Source organism: Palaemon carinicauda, chromosome 14, assembly GCF_036898095.1.
Source record: "Palaemon carinicauda isolate YSFRI2023 chromosome 14, ASM3689809v2, whole genome shotgun sequence".
NCBI lineage: Eukaryota > Metazoa > Arthropoda > Malacostraca > Decapoda > Palaemonidae > Palaemon > Palaemon carinicauda.
This window is the reverse complement of record NC_090738.1, coordinates 43,231,370-43,247,218: the sequence shown is the minus strand read 5'-3', so window position 1 is coordinate 43,247,218 and position 15,849 is coordinate 43,231,370. Positions and strand designations below refer to the sequence as shown.

General features: G+C 42.6%; 2 protein-coding genes across 5 annotated transcripts in view; one reads left to right on the top strand and one right to left on the bottom strand.

The window, feature by feature from the left end:
* The window catches only part of LOC137653558 (centromere-associated protein E-like), an 892,913-nt gene that overhangs the window by 847,520 nt on the left and 29,544 nt on the right, over positions 1–15,849 (top strand). The window lies entirely within an intron of this gene.
* Positions 1,729–5,857, bottom strand: LOC137653557 (uncharacterized). Of its 2 annotated transcripts, XM_068387053.1 has the most exons (3): positions 5,375–5,857; positions 4,973–5,052; positions 1,729–4,827 (listed from the first exon to the last, which is right to left on the bottom strand). In XM_068387053.1, exon 3 carries the CDS (start codon positions 3,796–3,798, stop codon positions 1,732–1,734), a length of 2,067 nt encoding a protein of 688 aa, XP_068243154.1. In that variant the 5' UTR covers positions 3,799–4,827; positions 4,973–5,052; positions 5,375–5,857; the 3' UTR covers positions 1,729–1,731. The 2 variants fall into 2 exon arrangements, with proteins under 2 accessions (XP_068243154.1, XP_068243155.1); XM_068387054.1 differs by lacking the exon at positions 4,973–5,052.

Genomic DNA, 15,849 nt, shown 5'->3' with positions numbered 1-15,849 from the left:
CTTCTATTACTAACCGAGTTAACTTACTGTGTTTGTGAAGCAAAATAGGAAAGTTGACAAAAGTATCTTTTCTCCATTTAGGCATCTTACTTCTAATTCTTAAGAGTCCATGATCATTAAGTTGAGCAATAATATTAGGAATATCCTTTACTCTCTTATTTCTGTTTTCTAAATACTGGAAAACTTCACCATACCAGATTCTCTGATCATTCCTTATGATATGTCTAGTAGCTTCCAAATGAAAGGAGGATGCATCACCAAAGTTAAAAGAAACTGAGTTTGCTCTTCTTTTGAGCAAAGCAATGAATTTAAGAACGTACTCGTGAATTCTAACAAGCTTAGAGAAACTGGAACACTTGTCCAGGACGACTAAATGTTCAGGGTTTGATTCTGCTAAGACTTGTGATTCACTTAATTTAGATGCAGAAATTGAGAAGGAATTTTCATTCAATGGATTAAAATTTGGATTGGGTACAACTATATCAAATGTGTCAGCATTACTGCACAGTTCATCCCTTTCACATCTTAAAAATTCTGGGCCAGTGAAATAATTAGTTTTCAAAAGCTGTTTGTACGACATAGGCCTAGTTATACAATCTGCAGGGTTCAAGATACCACTGACAAAACAAAATCTAACTGGGTTATTTTCACAGGTCCTTTGAATGTGATCCAAACGATTCATGATAAAGACACTCCTTTTATTCATTTTATCTAATTTGTTCACATAAGAATTAATCCAGCTCAGTGAAACAATGCTATCCGTATACAGTACTGATTCTACAATTCTAATAGGTTTAGGGCACTGAGGACCTGCCAAATCCTTACTCAAATCCAATAATGTTTCTGTTCCCAAAACTATCCCTTGGAATTCTAGAGATGGAATACTTTTGCTTTCTAACTGCTTGTTAACCAAGCGATTCTTTGCTAGAACAAAACTGACTTGCTTAGTTTCTATGCACTGAATAAAAATTGTTGTCCCATAGATTATTTTACTGCTGTCAGTAAATGCAATTAAACGATATGACCCATTTCTCTCCCCGACAACTCTAGGTACCTCAATTGGAGGAGTCATGTTAACTTGTTTGGCTATGTTACGCCATTCTCGTTGTTGCTCAATGGACAATTCTGTATCCCATCCTAGAGAAGTGTTTAATTGAAGTTCATGCATAAATAAACGAGCTCTGTTTAAAATAGGTCCATTGAAATTATATGGATCAAAATTTGAAGCAATGCTTTTCAATATCAGTCTCTTAGTGTTTGCTTTAGAGTCTAGCTCAAGTTTAGGAGAGGAAATACAATCTGTTATTCGGTTCCACTTTAAACCAAATATTTTTACTACATCAGGAGTGACTTCATCCAAATTCTTATCTATTTTTTCTTGGAGCATAACATCATTGGTAACGAATTGTTGTAATTCAAATTTATATGGATTAAAAATGTTATTCAAGTTATCAAAACCCCAGTGTAAGCTTTCAGAATCATTTGCAGTGAACGCACCATTATCCATGTATATCAAAGAGTAAATAAGTTTCTTCAATTCCTTTAAGTTGTCCAAATCACCTTCAGTGTCTAGCATCAATATTTTGTACAAACCAATCATCAATATTGTTGGGCTACACCTTAGCCCAAAACTTAGACGAAGATTCTTGTATGCTATAATGGTAAAATCTCCTTTACTTACATTTTTAAACCAAAAGAATAATAATTTACTTTGATCAGTTTCATTTAATGCTATCTGCTGGAAAGCTTTTTCTTTAAATCAAAGCACAATAAATGAGAATCAAACCTTAAAAGTAGCAAGGCAGTAGACAATTTCTGATTAATACAAGGGCCAGCCCACATTGCCTGATTGTGGCTAATAGAGGGGGAGCCATTACTTTGTTTTTCACACAAATTAGAGAGAAAATCCATTCGGCATTTAGTAGTACTGTGGTCTAACTTAAATATTCCCATGTGCGGCAAAACACTGTACTCTGGGTGTTCTTCACAAAACTTATCCAAATTATCAATCCTTTCAATTAAGTTTTGAGCTACCTGAGTCTTTATGTTATCATCCATTAATCTCAAAAATTCATCATTCTTCGATAATTTCTTTAGGTTAGATTTCAAAATTTGCTTTGCTAAATTTGTGTTCTTTCCCAGCAAATGAGAAACACGACCATTCCATAAAAGTGGCATTATCAACCTGCCTTCTTCATCTCTTTGTATATTATTAAGTAAATACCTAACTAATTTCTTATTATGTTCAGTGCTCTCCCCATCTAAGTCAGTTCTATCTTTGTGCAAATAATATGAGCATTCTCGCTCTAAAATATGATCAGTAGCTTTTTGCAATTTATGCTCGCTGATCCTGCCATCATGATCTAAAATACAGATTGTAGGATCCTCTGCACTTCCAATACATCTAACACTAGACTTGAAACATGAAGTCATAGGAAATTTAATATTATCCAGTGATTTACCTTGCTCATTTAAATTCTCTTCCAAGCCAAAAAGTAAATGAGTATCATCATGCAGGCTAGGGAGAAATGTCAAATTTGCAATTAATTTCTCTATGTTTCCTATTAACATAATGCCAAATCTTGTTTCATAGTACACACACTGACCACTATGACCAAAACTAACCATCTTTTCCATGAGACAATGAGCTGAATTTGACCCCAGGACAAACTGAATGTTTGATATGTCTTCTCTAGCCTCATCAAGAAACTCATCTAAAAGCTCATAACCATAATTTCTAAAACTTCTAACAACTTTACCAAGGCCGGGTAAATTCAAATTTATATCAATACCTGGGACACAAATAGCTTCTATATTATGCGCTGTCTCCCCAATCTTAACAGAAATTTGAACTATCTTGGTTCGATAGCATTTTGCTCCATTAAACCCATTGACAACAAGATCAAAATTATCTTTCACAACTTTGAAACACTGACCTTCTAAAGCACACTCAGAAATGAAATTAGCTTGGCTACCTGAATCCTTCAATACTCTTATTTTACTAGGGCCCAAAGTACAAGAAAATGTGGGTAAAATTGAATTTATGCCCCCCTTACTCTGAAAGGAACTACCTGGACAAACTACCCCATTCTGTGTACTATTTTGAACATCTTTTGATTTACTTTTCTCGTTTTGCTTAGGGTTAGGAACTGCTTTTTTAGGATTACGCACCAAATCTCTGACCTCGGAACTCTCATGATTATCTGACAGGCAAAGAAAGGAGAAATACCATCCCTGACAATGTTTACACTTTCTGGAAAATCTAAAATGACACGAGCTATCCAAATGCTCGATTCTTGCACATTTAGTGCAACCATTCAAAATGCTCAACCTAGCTATCTTTTCCTTAGCAGTAGCGAAATTAGGGCACTTATGGATTGGATGATCACCATTAACCTTATCACTACAAAGTGTGCAAGAATTAAAAGGATTGGAGCTTTTAAAATTAACCTCTGCTGCTAAGTTTGAACTTTTACTCAATCCTAGTTTATCTTGATGCCTTTCAGAAGAAGGCAGTTTACTTTTACTTAATTTACCAAGTTTATTTGCATTCTGATACCGTTCATTGGCTTCAAAAAAGTTATCAACAATTTCACTTGTAGTGGGCTTTGAATTGTTAGTAATTTGTATCAACTGATTTCTGAAAGTTTCATTCATTCCTCTTAGGAAAAAGTACTGCAAAACATCATCTATATCCATTTTCAAAGTCTTAACAGCTTCTTGTAATTTTCTAATATTACTAATATACTGAAAGGGTTCTGAATCATAACCTAACTTCAGCTCTTGAAGTTGTTTCATCACATTAAACTTTTGAGTTGGAACCGAGGCAAAAGCTGTTTTTAAGAGTTCCTTTGCATGGGAATAACCTTATTTGTCTGCTTCTAAAGAGTCTATCAAAAGTAAAGCCTTGCCAGAAACCTGCTGTTTAAGTAACAACAACCTATCATAATCTGTGTAAGAAAACTTTCTAGTAGTTTCCTCAAACTGCTGTAAGAATAATTCCAAACTTTCATCATCAGAACTCTTAAATTTAGGCAAAGGTGCTATTGGACTTTTAAGACGACTAAGAGGAGTTTCATTCAGATTTTCACTTGTGCTTCCATTAACATTAACCTCTAAGAGCAGCAACATTTCAGAAATTTTATCTTTATATTCTTGACAAGAGCTAAATTCAATTTCCATTTCATTTTCATCTTCGCTCTCTGACCACTTCAAAGATATGACTTTACTATCAAACCCTTTAAGTTCTTCCTTAAAATTCTTAAGTTTTTCAACAAGATTTAACTTTTGTGAGCTATTATACTGCGAAAATTTATGCCTTTCATTAAATTGTCTAGTGACTTGAGAGCGGATGTACTTCCGACTCATAACAAGAAGCCTAATGTCTGTCATGATTATAGAAAAATTTAATTCTAAACGTCAATGCAGCCTAACAAAAGAAAAAATTTAAGATAATTATAGTATTCGGTATACTGATCAATAATAACAACAATAATCCAAATAAAAACCACCACTCCTACAATGCTACCCAAGTGCCACCAGTATTGAGACAGCCTTCAGAGCCCCACGTTGGGCGCCATTTCAAAAACTTAAACAGAATGTAAATTTATAACAAGAGCAGCGAGAGCAGAGTAACAATAACTTTAATGTCAATATTGGATAAAGAAACTTTAAAATTAAAAATATTAGATTCTTTATTTATATTGAATAAATATTAAATATGGCAAAGCAATGGAACTCTGATGGCTGAAGTGGAATCCTCAATCACTAGTGACTGCCTGTGGTAGAACCCACTCAACTCTTGCCTGTTTTTGAAAACTATGGATTCTGCAAACCACGAAAAAATTTCCATCAAAAACCTAATGTAAAATTCATCTAAATTCCCTTTATAAACAATAATGAATAATATACAATATATCAACATCAAGTACAAATATACCAATACAACATTACATACAACTGAACTAGGTACCTAATAAATTTGCCAAGACCAGGAAGATAACTGAAGCCGATGATACTAGGCTACCTTCCAGCAAGCACAAGTAACCTAACCTAGTAACAAATGAAAAAATTAGGCTCACTAAAATCCTAAGTTAAGTGATATTAAATTACATATGAAAAAACAAACTCAGGAAAATAGAATCTGACACGGTATATCGATTTAAGCAAATTTGAACACCCACTAGGCTATTCTATGCACAAAACAATGATTTGAAATTAAGCTAGAAATAACACTAGTAATTTTATAATGAGCTTAAAATCCATAGAAAATTTATAATTAGGGTTGAAGACTTGAATAATTAATATTCATTTCAAATATTATAACCCCCTAACCAAAGTTGAACCATATGCCACAAAATCATAGGAAACTTACGGGGTTGGTAGGCCTTATCCTTAAAATCCCAATGCAAATTGAAGAGCAGCAGAAGATCCCATTGTTGAGAACTATGTATTCAGACATCTTGATATTGCACTCTTCATGGTAGCACTCGTGGTAAGCAATTGCAGGAGAGGTGGCTTTAAATTGAAGTGCTACTCCATCTTCATAGCACTTCTACACTCGAAGAAAATATTATCCAATATCCAATATGTCCAATGTGGCCAATATATCACCCATCTGCCTCCTCACACTTCCCTCATTACCAGTAGGTGAAAATTTTTTCCCAAGGATGATGGAATCAGGAACTGCAAATATTAAAATACAGCCAGCAGAGCCATCTATGGACTGAGCATATTATCCTTGAAACTCCCAGTATTTCTTTTTGATTTTGCTTTGTATGGCAAAAGGGGGGTTTCAAGGATGAAACAAATATGAACATAAATAAATATACATATACACAATTTTATAAATTTTCTACAGAATTAGTATATAAAATAATTCTTCTACAGGTGGTGACGGCCCCACGGGGAAGTAAGGTCCGTACCTGAGAGATAGTCAGCATACGGAACTTGTCGCAGAGAATGTAAGAGTTTAGTTTTGACAAGTCCAGAACTACTCTCAACGCCGATGAGTTTTTCTTTGGAACTGTAAATAGGCGGCCTTGGAATTTCAGCGATCGAACCCGTTTGATTGCTTTCTTCTTGAGTAACTCTGTGGTGTACTCTTTCAGGATGGGAGTGGGTCTCTGGAAGAAGGTCACTGGTGGAGGTGGAGATCCCTGTGACCATTTCCAACCCAAGCCTTTGGATATTATGCTGTGAGCCCATGGACTGAAGGTCCAATGGTCTCGAAAGTGATAAAGTCTCCCCCCTACTGGGAACACATCATTGCGAGGGAGTGAATCTAGGTCCCTTCCCTCCCCGAGCACCCCCTGCTCTAGGTCCGCCTCGATGGCGGAACTGTCCTCTACCTCTGGAGCTTCCTCTCTGGTGTCCACGAAAGGAACTGGAGGGTTCGTAGCTAGGGTTGTATGCAGGAGAGGACATCCAAGTGGGGTTGGGTTGTGTACCTGGGGGAGCAGTGAGGTAGACCACCTGTTGAGGGGGAGCCGGTTGCTGAGAAGTCGAAGCAGAGGAAGACTGTGTTGACGTGTGGGGGACTGACGATTGGTGGTAGTGACCCCAGTTCGTCTTGTAAGGGGTAAATCTCTGCTTTTTCTTGAAGAAAGTTTGTTTGTGGGATTCGATCTTCCTTTTGGTCGTGAGGCCCCACCTTACTTGCAAATTTTGTTTTGCCCTCGCTGCGTCCTGAAGAACTTTATTAACTTCATCCTGAGGGAATAGGTTCTTACCCCAGCAGGAGGATGCTATCAGCCTGTTCGGTTCATGTCTGATAGAAGCCTCAGACAGAACGAATTTCCTGCAGCTAACCAGAGCCAACCAGAAGTCGTGGAGGTCAACTTGGTAGGACAGAAGCAGGTTCTTTGTGAAAACCCTGAACAAAGTTTCCGTCGGGTAAACAGAGGCTAGGGACTCTATGGAGGTGATGGAGTGGAGGGACCTAGCTAACCTATTACGTGCCTCGAACTCGGTCTTGAGAAGACTCTCTTGCAATCTGGGGAGCTTCTCAGAAAAAAGAGTAGAGGCGCATCTGGGTCTAGCTTCCCCACCGTGAAGGTAGAAGAAGCGTCATCCCAGGTGGCAGAGGTACTCGGAATGAGCAGTGAAGTGGGGTCCGTCTCTTTGAGAACCGGCATGGTAGAGCCTTCCTTGACGGCCTTTATTGTCAGCTCTATCACTTTATCTATGAGTGGCAAGGTAATGGACGATGCCGTTGTAAAAATAGTGTAGGCACCTTTGTGTGGGGTGAGCTTGGAGTTAGTACACCCCCATTCTGATAGAGTCCTGGCCCAGACAGCTTGGGCCTGTTCTTTTGGAAATATCACCGTTTCCTTCGGTACCTTGTCCATTCTAACCAAGGCATGCTCCTTTAGGCGGACGAAGCCGTTGAATGGGAATTCTAGCCCCGGGCGGGGGGTAGAATTCTAGGTCCTCTAGGGGGCGGGTGCCTATGCCATCTAGAGTTAGGGCACCATCTAAGTACGGAGCATGCAAGGCAAACCTCCAAGGGTTGTTTTTATCGAAGGGTGGTAAATTCGATGCGTCTGGGGCTGAAGGCGGAGGAATCTGAGTTCCGGAGCGGATCAGATTCGCCACCATATCTTTTAGCTCCGTCATAGCCCCAAAATGTTGCTGAATTTGCTCCTTGACTATATCCCTGATCAGGTCGACGGGGAAGGAGGGTACCTGAGAGCCACCCGCCGGCGAAGCCTTGGACTTGGCGGACTTCGACTTCTTAGAAGTCATGGTTTTATGGGAAGCAATAGGAACATCAGGAGCAGTCGAGGGTCCAGGGACCGGTGACGTAGACAATGGCAAAGCTGAAGACTTATAGGTACGTAGTGGCTTCACCTTGGGTCGTACGGGGACGGAGGGATCCCGAGGAGAAGCCGTAGGCTTATCAAAGCCGAGAAAGGAAGAGGTAGAAGAAGGAGTAGGAGATAAAAAGGTTTCCACCAACTCGACACCACCTACCTGCTCGTCCATGGGCTCGATGTCTAGATCCAGATCTGACACGTCCACCGGTAAAAGAGATTCGTCTTCCGTGGAGAGGGTCGCTCTGACCGCTTCAATTAAAGGGGCAGCCACCTCCGGAGTGACTGCTGCAGTGGTAGAGCCTGGGAAGAGTCGGGAGGCCATGTCTCCGTCGAGGAGATAGGGTGCGCCAGACAGAGCATTCCTGCCGAAGCCCGACACCCAAGGACGAAGAGCAGCTCTTGCCGACCGAAGAGATTCATCATCGGCCTGAAAGAGTTGAGGGGATTAGTGATGAAGGAGAAGGATCGTTCTCCGAAATAAGCAATGTATACATAATTATGGAACAAATTAAATCATCGCCAAAGGATAAAAGGAACAAAATTAAAACCAACTTACGTCATTGTTCAGGAGTAAGGAGGACAACTTGTAACAGAGCGTGCCGATTCCGGGAACCACACCATGTATGGGGCTTGTCCCAGCTCCCGAATAAAGGAGATAGCGCAATGTGCATGCGACCAGCAGAGGTCATGTCCAACGGGATCGTTGAAAGAGGCGGAGCAGCCCTTGGCAGCGCAGCGGACCTTCTGTAAAAGAGAGGAGACATAAGTCTGGATGTTCCTTGAGACTCTGGTAAGGGATAAAGATCTACTAACAGAGCCTAGATAGAATGAAGTATGTGTGAATAGAATAGTTCAATGACTGAGAGCCGGAGCTTCATATTAAAATATTTTAAATATAAAATGTTTTCTGCACCGGAGTGTGCCGGAGCAATCTAAAATGGGTCCGTATCACTATAAATATTATTAAAATAAGAATAAAGTAAATTAATGTAATCTGCGGAACCTCCGACAGGGTCGAGGATTCAGTGACAGGCCCGTAATTAAATAAATTATAAAACACAAGCAGTAGCTAAAAGCTAAGGCTAACATCATTGCTAAGCGTATTGGTGATCTCCGGTGAAGCCGGAGGTCCGGTGAAAGGTCCGGAATAAATATGTTGTGATTAATAATGAATATTTTGTGTGGATATGGCCGTGGCCGGAGACTGGATGCAAGGGACCACCGGGGGGATGAGGCCCTGCCAGAGGGTTGCACTCCAAAAGATATATAACTATAATTCCAAGCTCAATGAGTATCCCTCATGGCGGAGTAGAACTCACGGCGGAGTGGATGAATGTTCAGATCCTACTCCCAAGCTGTAACGGGGAGAGGACGGAACTACGAGGGAAACAGAGGGTGTCATAAGGCTGGCCCAAAACAATGACTCACACACGAACAGGACCTATTAATAACGCTAGCTATATTAACAGTAACCACAAAATAAAATAAATCGTAAGATATCATATACCCGTAGAGGGAGAGGGGGGAGGGAGAACCCGTGATCGTATAAAACGGAAAACGGAAAATCCACCTCTCCTACTCGAGGCTAAGAAAGAAAACGAGAGAAAGGGTAACTCGTGACTGAGCGACAGAAAACGAGAACTCCATGCTCTCGCTCTCGTGGTTACACTATAAAGAACCTAATTAAGGACACTATAATATAATATAAGTATAACAATAAAAATGTAACGTCAAATACAAGACCACGAACGAAGAATAATGTCTGCTTTAACAAAATTTAATAGGATATAGTCCACTGACGAACGCCTCTCAGGGCGGGTACTAAACTATAATAAAGCCAGAACGCTATTCTTGTTCGAGACTGGACTTGCTAGCAAAAAGTACCATAGGAATAATAATAATAATAATAATAATAATGGTTCAAAAATGCGTAAGGCCAGTGACTTAACCAAGAACCTAACTGACAGAGTACCAAATGGGCAAGACTAACATGAATTCCCAGCGAGTCAAATCAAAACAACAATGGCTGCCGACACCGCGGAAGGCCAAGCCTTTCGAAATAAAAACAACACAATACTGGGAAGAGTACAACAGCCCGGTACTGCAAAAAGCTGTCAAAACAAACTATGGTACTTAACATTGGTGTGGGTGAAGTTGGAGCTTCGGCCTTGATGAAATTAATCCACGAAACGTGAAAACACCGAGAACACAAAAATCTAAGATCAAGCTAGCAAGTCCAAAACAGAAGGATGTTGTTCAGATGGCGCTCGCGTTGGGCGTCGGTGGCGTGGTTCTGGTAGCGTGGCTGGTGCCTCTGTATCGGCCCATCCCTTTTGACGAAGGAATTAGCTAAATGGAAGACAGCCTGTGGATAGTGGCTTTCACGCGCCCCTGCTTTATACACGACACCCACAAGGTTCTCGCGCGAGGGTAGTAACCTCTGCATTCCATGCTTTTATCTTTCTCTGGTATATTTGGAAGGTTTATGTCAGAAAAGTGTAAAGAAGGACCCTTTTCACTGGCCGTCACAGGTCGACCCAGAAATTTGTATAGGAATGCTAGGTTGAACCCAGCTCGCTCACCTTAATAAGGTGTCGGTATAATACTGGGGCGCTGATTAAATCACAACCAGAGGCCTCGCACCATTTAGATATCTCCTGTCAATATCCCGAACAGCGAGGTGCCATTCAACATCCTACTACTACTAGCAATCCCACGCCAGTGACGTCACTCCCTATAGCACCCCAGATTGGGGCCCAATTAGGGAGGGACGGGTGGGTTCACTGGGCGGCACGGGTCTCTCGCCCAGAAATAGATTTTTCCTTCGTCAAAATCCCTTTTCTGGGCTCCGACCCGTGCCGCCCAGTGAAATCGTACCAGAGAATGGGGACCCAATATGGCTAACTACCTGAAGAGGGAATAACACAAAAAGAACAGAGCTGATGAGTTTAATATAAAAAAAGAGGGATGGGGAAACCCGTAAAAAATAGATCAACATGTATATGACAGTGATAAATAGACATGGTAAACAATCAATAATGAAACCCGTAGGTAAAATTCAATAGATATGAATAGTGGGAATCCAGCTTGGTAATCAAAAATGCAAAACAAAATCAGCTCGGGGATTCAAGAACAAGTGTAATGAAAACAATTCGTGAAATTGAACAATTGAATAATAAAATAATACACCATAAGGGTGTATAGTAACAAAACAGGTAGGAACAACAGGTAAGCCAGGCAGGAGAGAAAGAGGACAGAGCAAGACGTTGTGATTAGGACTCAGTACCTTCAGGAGGAACTATATTCCCTGCAGCTACTGTGGCAAATCTAAGAGCTTCTAAAGGTTTTAGGTAGTGGCGCTTGAAAACTTTAGGGGACTTCCAACCCGTATATTTTGAGAGCTCATCAAATTTCATATGGTGGAAAAAATTAATTGAGGTAGCCACAGCTCTAATATCATGGACATGTGGGAATGATGCAGGATTAGCTTGTTTAATAAAATAAAGAATTTGTTGTCTGATTCCCTTAAGGGTAATAGTTCCTCCGTGTTCTCTAATAAATAAGGGCCCTGCGGTTGTAGAGGAAGTTCTACCTAAGTAGGATTTCAGGGTGGTAACTGGACACAGGGATGGATCCCGAGGAAGTGGAACAATCTTCCAGGGAGACCACCTGTTTTGGGGGTCTTCATTTTTAGCCAGGAAAACTTTGTTAGGAGAGAGAAGGACCTCACCCGAAGAGAGAAACTCTATATGACCAGGGTCTCTAGATAAGGCTGACAATTCTGAGATTCTGGAGGCCGAGGCAAGGCTCAAAAGAAAAAGTGACTTTCTTAATAATGCCATATAGTTACAGGATTCATTTGGGGTGTCAGAGGCTAGCCTAAGAACATCATTCAAAAACCAGGAAACTGCGCTAGGGCGAGTTGAAGGTTTTAGTCTGGCACAAGCTCTCGGAATGGATGAGAAATATGAATCCGTTAGATCAATGTCAAAACCAATATGGAAGATCTTTTTCAAGGCTGACTTGATTGTAGTAATGGTATTGGCTGCCAGGCCAGATTCGAAGAGAGTTCTGAAGAATGTCACAGTTAGGTTCATGGTCATTTTCTCAACTTGGGAATCTTTCAAGAACTTAGCTAATTTCTTGACAGCTGAGTCATATTGACGGAGAGTAGATTCCCTTTTGTCAGATTCCAGGAAAATAGTATTCAAAGGATCGATGTTTGCACCCCGTTGGGCTGCGAACTTCATGAAGTCCATAAAGTTAGGGCATTCTGAATCCTTGAGGAAGCGAACACATTGCGAGTTTGCACTGTCTGTGTTAGCACCGGATTGGGAATCCGGCGGGGGCGGAGACCTAGTTCTAGCAACAAGGGGAACCAATTGCTCTTGGGCCAGTTGGGGGCTAAGAGAGCCACTTGACCTTTGAAGGATCTGATTTTGTGCAGAACTTTCAGCAGGAGATTCACCGGAGGAAACAGATAAATCGTCTTCCAGGTATTCCAATCTAGAATCATAGAGTCCGTGGCATAAGCCTAAGGGTCCAGTTTGGGGGCTACGTAACAATCTATTTTGCGATTGGATTTTGTCGCAAACAGATCCACCTGGAGACCCGGGACTGGAGATAGTATCCACTGGAAAGATCGATTGTCTAGTGACCATTCCGACTCTAGCGGAGTCGTCCGGGAAAGTGAGTCCTCTACCACATTCCGGACTCCTGCTAGATGGACTGCTGACAGGTGCCACTTGTGCATTGCCATGGAGAGAAACTTCAACATGATGTGGTTTATTTGGGCTGATCTGGAGCCTTCTCTGTTGAGTCAGTGTACTATGACTGCACTGTCGAGAACCAGTCTGATATGGAGATTCCTGGCTGGATTGAGACGTTTTAAAGGGAGGAAGACTGCCATGGCCTCTAGGACGTTGACGTGCATTTGTTGGAAGACCGGTGACCATAACCCTTGGACTTTCTTGTGTTGTAAGGGAACCGACTTGGAAAGATTCTTGATCTTCGTCCAAGGCTGCAGACTTTTTCTCAGGGTTGGGGAAAGGCGAGCACGTCTGTCTCGGCGTAGTGCGGTTGCTCTGGAGCGCCACACTCTTATGTCCTTGAGTTTGGACCTCAGGACGATGTCTGTCACGGAGGCGAACTGTAAGGAACCTAGGATCCACTCTCGGCTCCATCGGAAGGTCAACTTTTCCCTGAGAAATTGTTTTGTATTCCTCGCTATCACCTTCCTTTTGGCTTTCGGGAGGCACAGCGTATGGGAGCACAGGTCCCCTTGTAGTTCCAGCCATTTAAACTTGGTCCCCGGGACCAGGCGGGATTTCTCGAGGTTGACTTGGAATCCCAGTTGCCGAAGGAAGGTTAGGAATTTGTTCGTTGCTACGCGGGAAATCTGGGCATTGTCTGACCAGATTAGCTAATCGTCTAGATAGGCTACTACCTGTATCCCCTGAGTCCGAAGCTCTTGATTTACTGTCTCTGCTAGTTTGGTGAAGATTCTGGGTGGTATGTTGAGCCCCAATAGCATCACTTTGAATGCATAGGCTTGTTTGCCTAGCTTGAAGCCCAGAAAAGGACGAAAATGCCTTGCTATTGGAACATGATAGTAGGCATCTGTAAGATCGATGGAGGTGGTGACGGCCCCACGGGGAAGTAAGGTCCGCACCTGCGAGACGGTAAGCATATGGAATTTGTCCAACGAATGAAGGAATTTAAACGAGACAGGTCCAGGATTACTATCCGTTTGTCTGAGCCTTTCTTTGGCACGCTGAACAAGCGCCCTTGAAATCTTAAGCGACGTATGCTTTGGATTGCATTCTTTAGTAGCAGATCTTTTGTGAAGGAACGTAGTTCTTCCGTGGACTGAGACCGGTTGAACCACTTGCAGAGGTTGCCTGAATTGGGAAGATTGGAAGGGCCTCAATCTCTTCCTACCTCGAATTGGGGTACTAGTAGGCTCATATCTCCTCTTTGAAACCAGGCCCCACCTAACCTTGAGGTTTTGGTTGGCTCTAGCTGCTTCGCTAAGGACCGAGTTAACTAAGTCCCCTGGGAAAAGATCCGGGCCCCAGACTGGAGCTTTGATAAGCCTATTAGGTTCATGCCTAATCGTGGCTTCGGATAGAACGTGTTGTCGACAATGGGTCCTGGCATTTGCAAAATCATAGGCGTCAGCCATAAAGTTTTGCAAAAGTGACTTAGTGAGGACCTTAAGGAGGTCCTCCTCTTTGTAAGTGGCGACGGTCAATTCAGAAATGGCAACTGAATTAAGGGATCTGCTGAATCTACACCTCGACTCATATTCCAATTTAATGAGAGACTCCGGGAGTTTGGGAAGCTGTTCGCTGAACTGCGTCGAGGCACAGTCCGGGCTCAACTTACCTACCGAGAAGGTAGCTGGGGCGTTCCGCCAACATTCACGGTCTCCCGGAAAGAGAAGGGAGGGTAAGTCGGTCTCCCTGAGGTGAGGTAAAGGCTTCTCTTCCTTGATAGCCTGAAAGATCGTCTCTATGATCTTGGTCGCACATGGGGTAGGGGTCTGGTCATCGGCCACAAACATAGTATATGAACTCTTGTAGGCCGTAATCATTGTGTTCAAGCAGTCCCACTCATTGAACATGCGGACCAAGACAGACTGTGCCTGTTCTTTAGGAAAATTAACAGTTTCCTTTGGGACCTTATCCAATCGAATCAGAGCCTCTTCCGTGAGGCGAGCGTAGCCGGGGAAGGGGAATTCAAGACCCGGCGAGTAGAAATCATAATCCGCAAGAGGCCGGGTATCGAAATCTTCGATTGACAACATACCCTCCGAGAAGGGGGCATGCAATGCCAACCTCCAAGGGTTATTCTTATTGAAAGGAGGAAGCTTGGAGGCGTCGGGGATGGGGTATTGCTGTTGTGGCGGTGGCAGCCCAGAGCGCATGAGTCCCTGAACTAGGCTTTCCATAGAAGCTATTCTCTCTTGTGATTGCTGCGTATGAGACGATAGTATCGACTCAAAACGAGCAAACATCTTCTCGGAAAAATCCACCGGGTTAGATGATTCCGCCGGGGGGGGGGGGAACAGGTGCCGGAACGGAGGCTACTCCGTGAGAGGTTGAAAGCACAGCAATTGGGTCTTGAGAGACTCTGGTGGAGGAAGATTTAGCCTTCGAAGCTGATGATTTTGAAGACCTGTGGTCTTTAGAAGACTTGTGGGTCATATATAAAGGCTTACGATGAGCCTTCACCTTGGGGATAACAGGCCGGTGACTGAGACCAGTCCCGGTTGTCCCCGGAAAACCTCGAAAAGAAGAGTGTTCTGAAGTAGAAGAGAAAGCCGGGCTAGGGATAGGAATCTTAGCCCGGGAACCACCTGACTCACCTACGTCCCTACCTGCGTCGGGATCGTCAAGAGCCATGGATTCCACATCGAGGTTGAGGGTAGCGACGTCCTCAGTTAGGGTGCCGCCCGTCTCTTCTTGGTCCGGGGCCAAAAGAAGGGATTCGAACCTCTCGATGATAGGATCCGCCAACTCTTTGGGGACCGTAGCTGAAGTTTTAGCATGGGGGTAGAGACGGGAACACCATTCCTCAGAGAGGATATACAGGCTGTTTGGCCTTCACGTTGCTGGCGAACCCGTCAATCCAGATCTTGAGGGTAGCTCGAGCTGTGTCTTTTTCAAGTTGGGAGCACTGAAAGAGAACAGACTATTAGCGAGGGATATTTGTGCCAAAGAAAAGTGAAGAAGTCTAAGGACTTCATAGACACGAAGTGAAAGGCATGCGGGAAGTCCAGAGGACTAGTGGCCTTAAAATTGATAATCTTAGAAATTAATCGTAACTCCCTACAAGTCTGTATCAATGAAAATGCACTCACCGAGTCAGATGTTAGAGTGGAGGTCATTGTGTAGTAGACTACACAATTGTCTGTATGCCAAACAGCTAAGTCATCCACTTGGACAGAACAGTGGGCGTGTGAACGATACACGTCATGGCCACAGGGTTGATAGATGACAGCGGCACATGCCGTCATTGCACAGCGTAC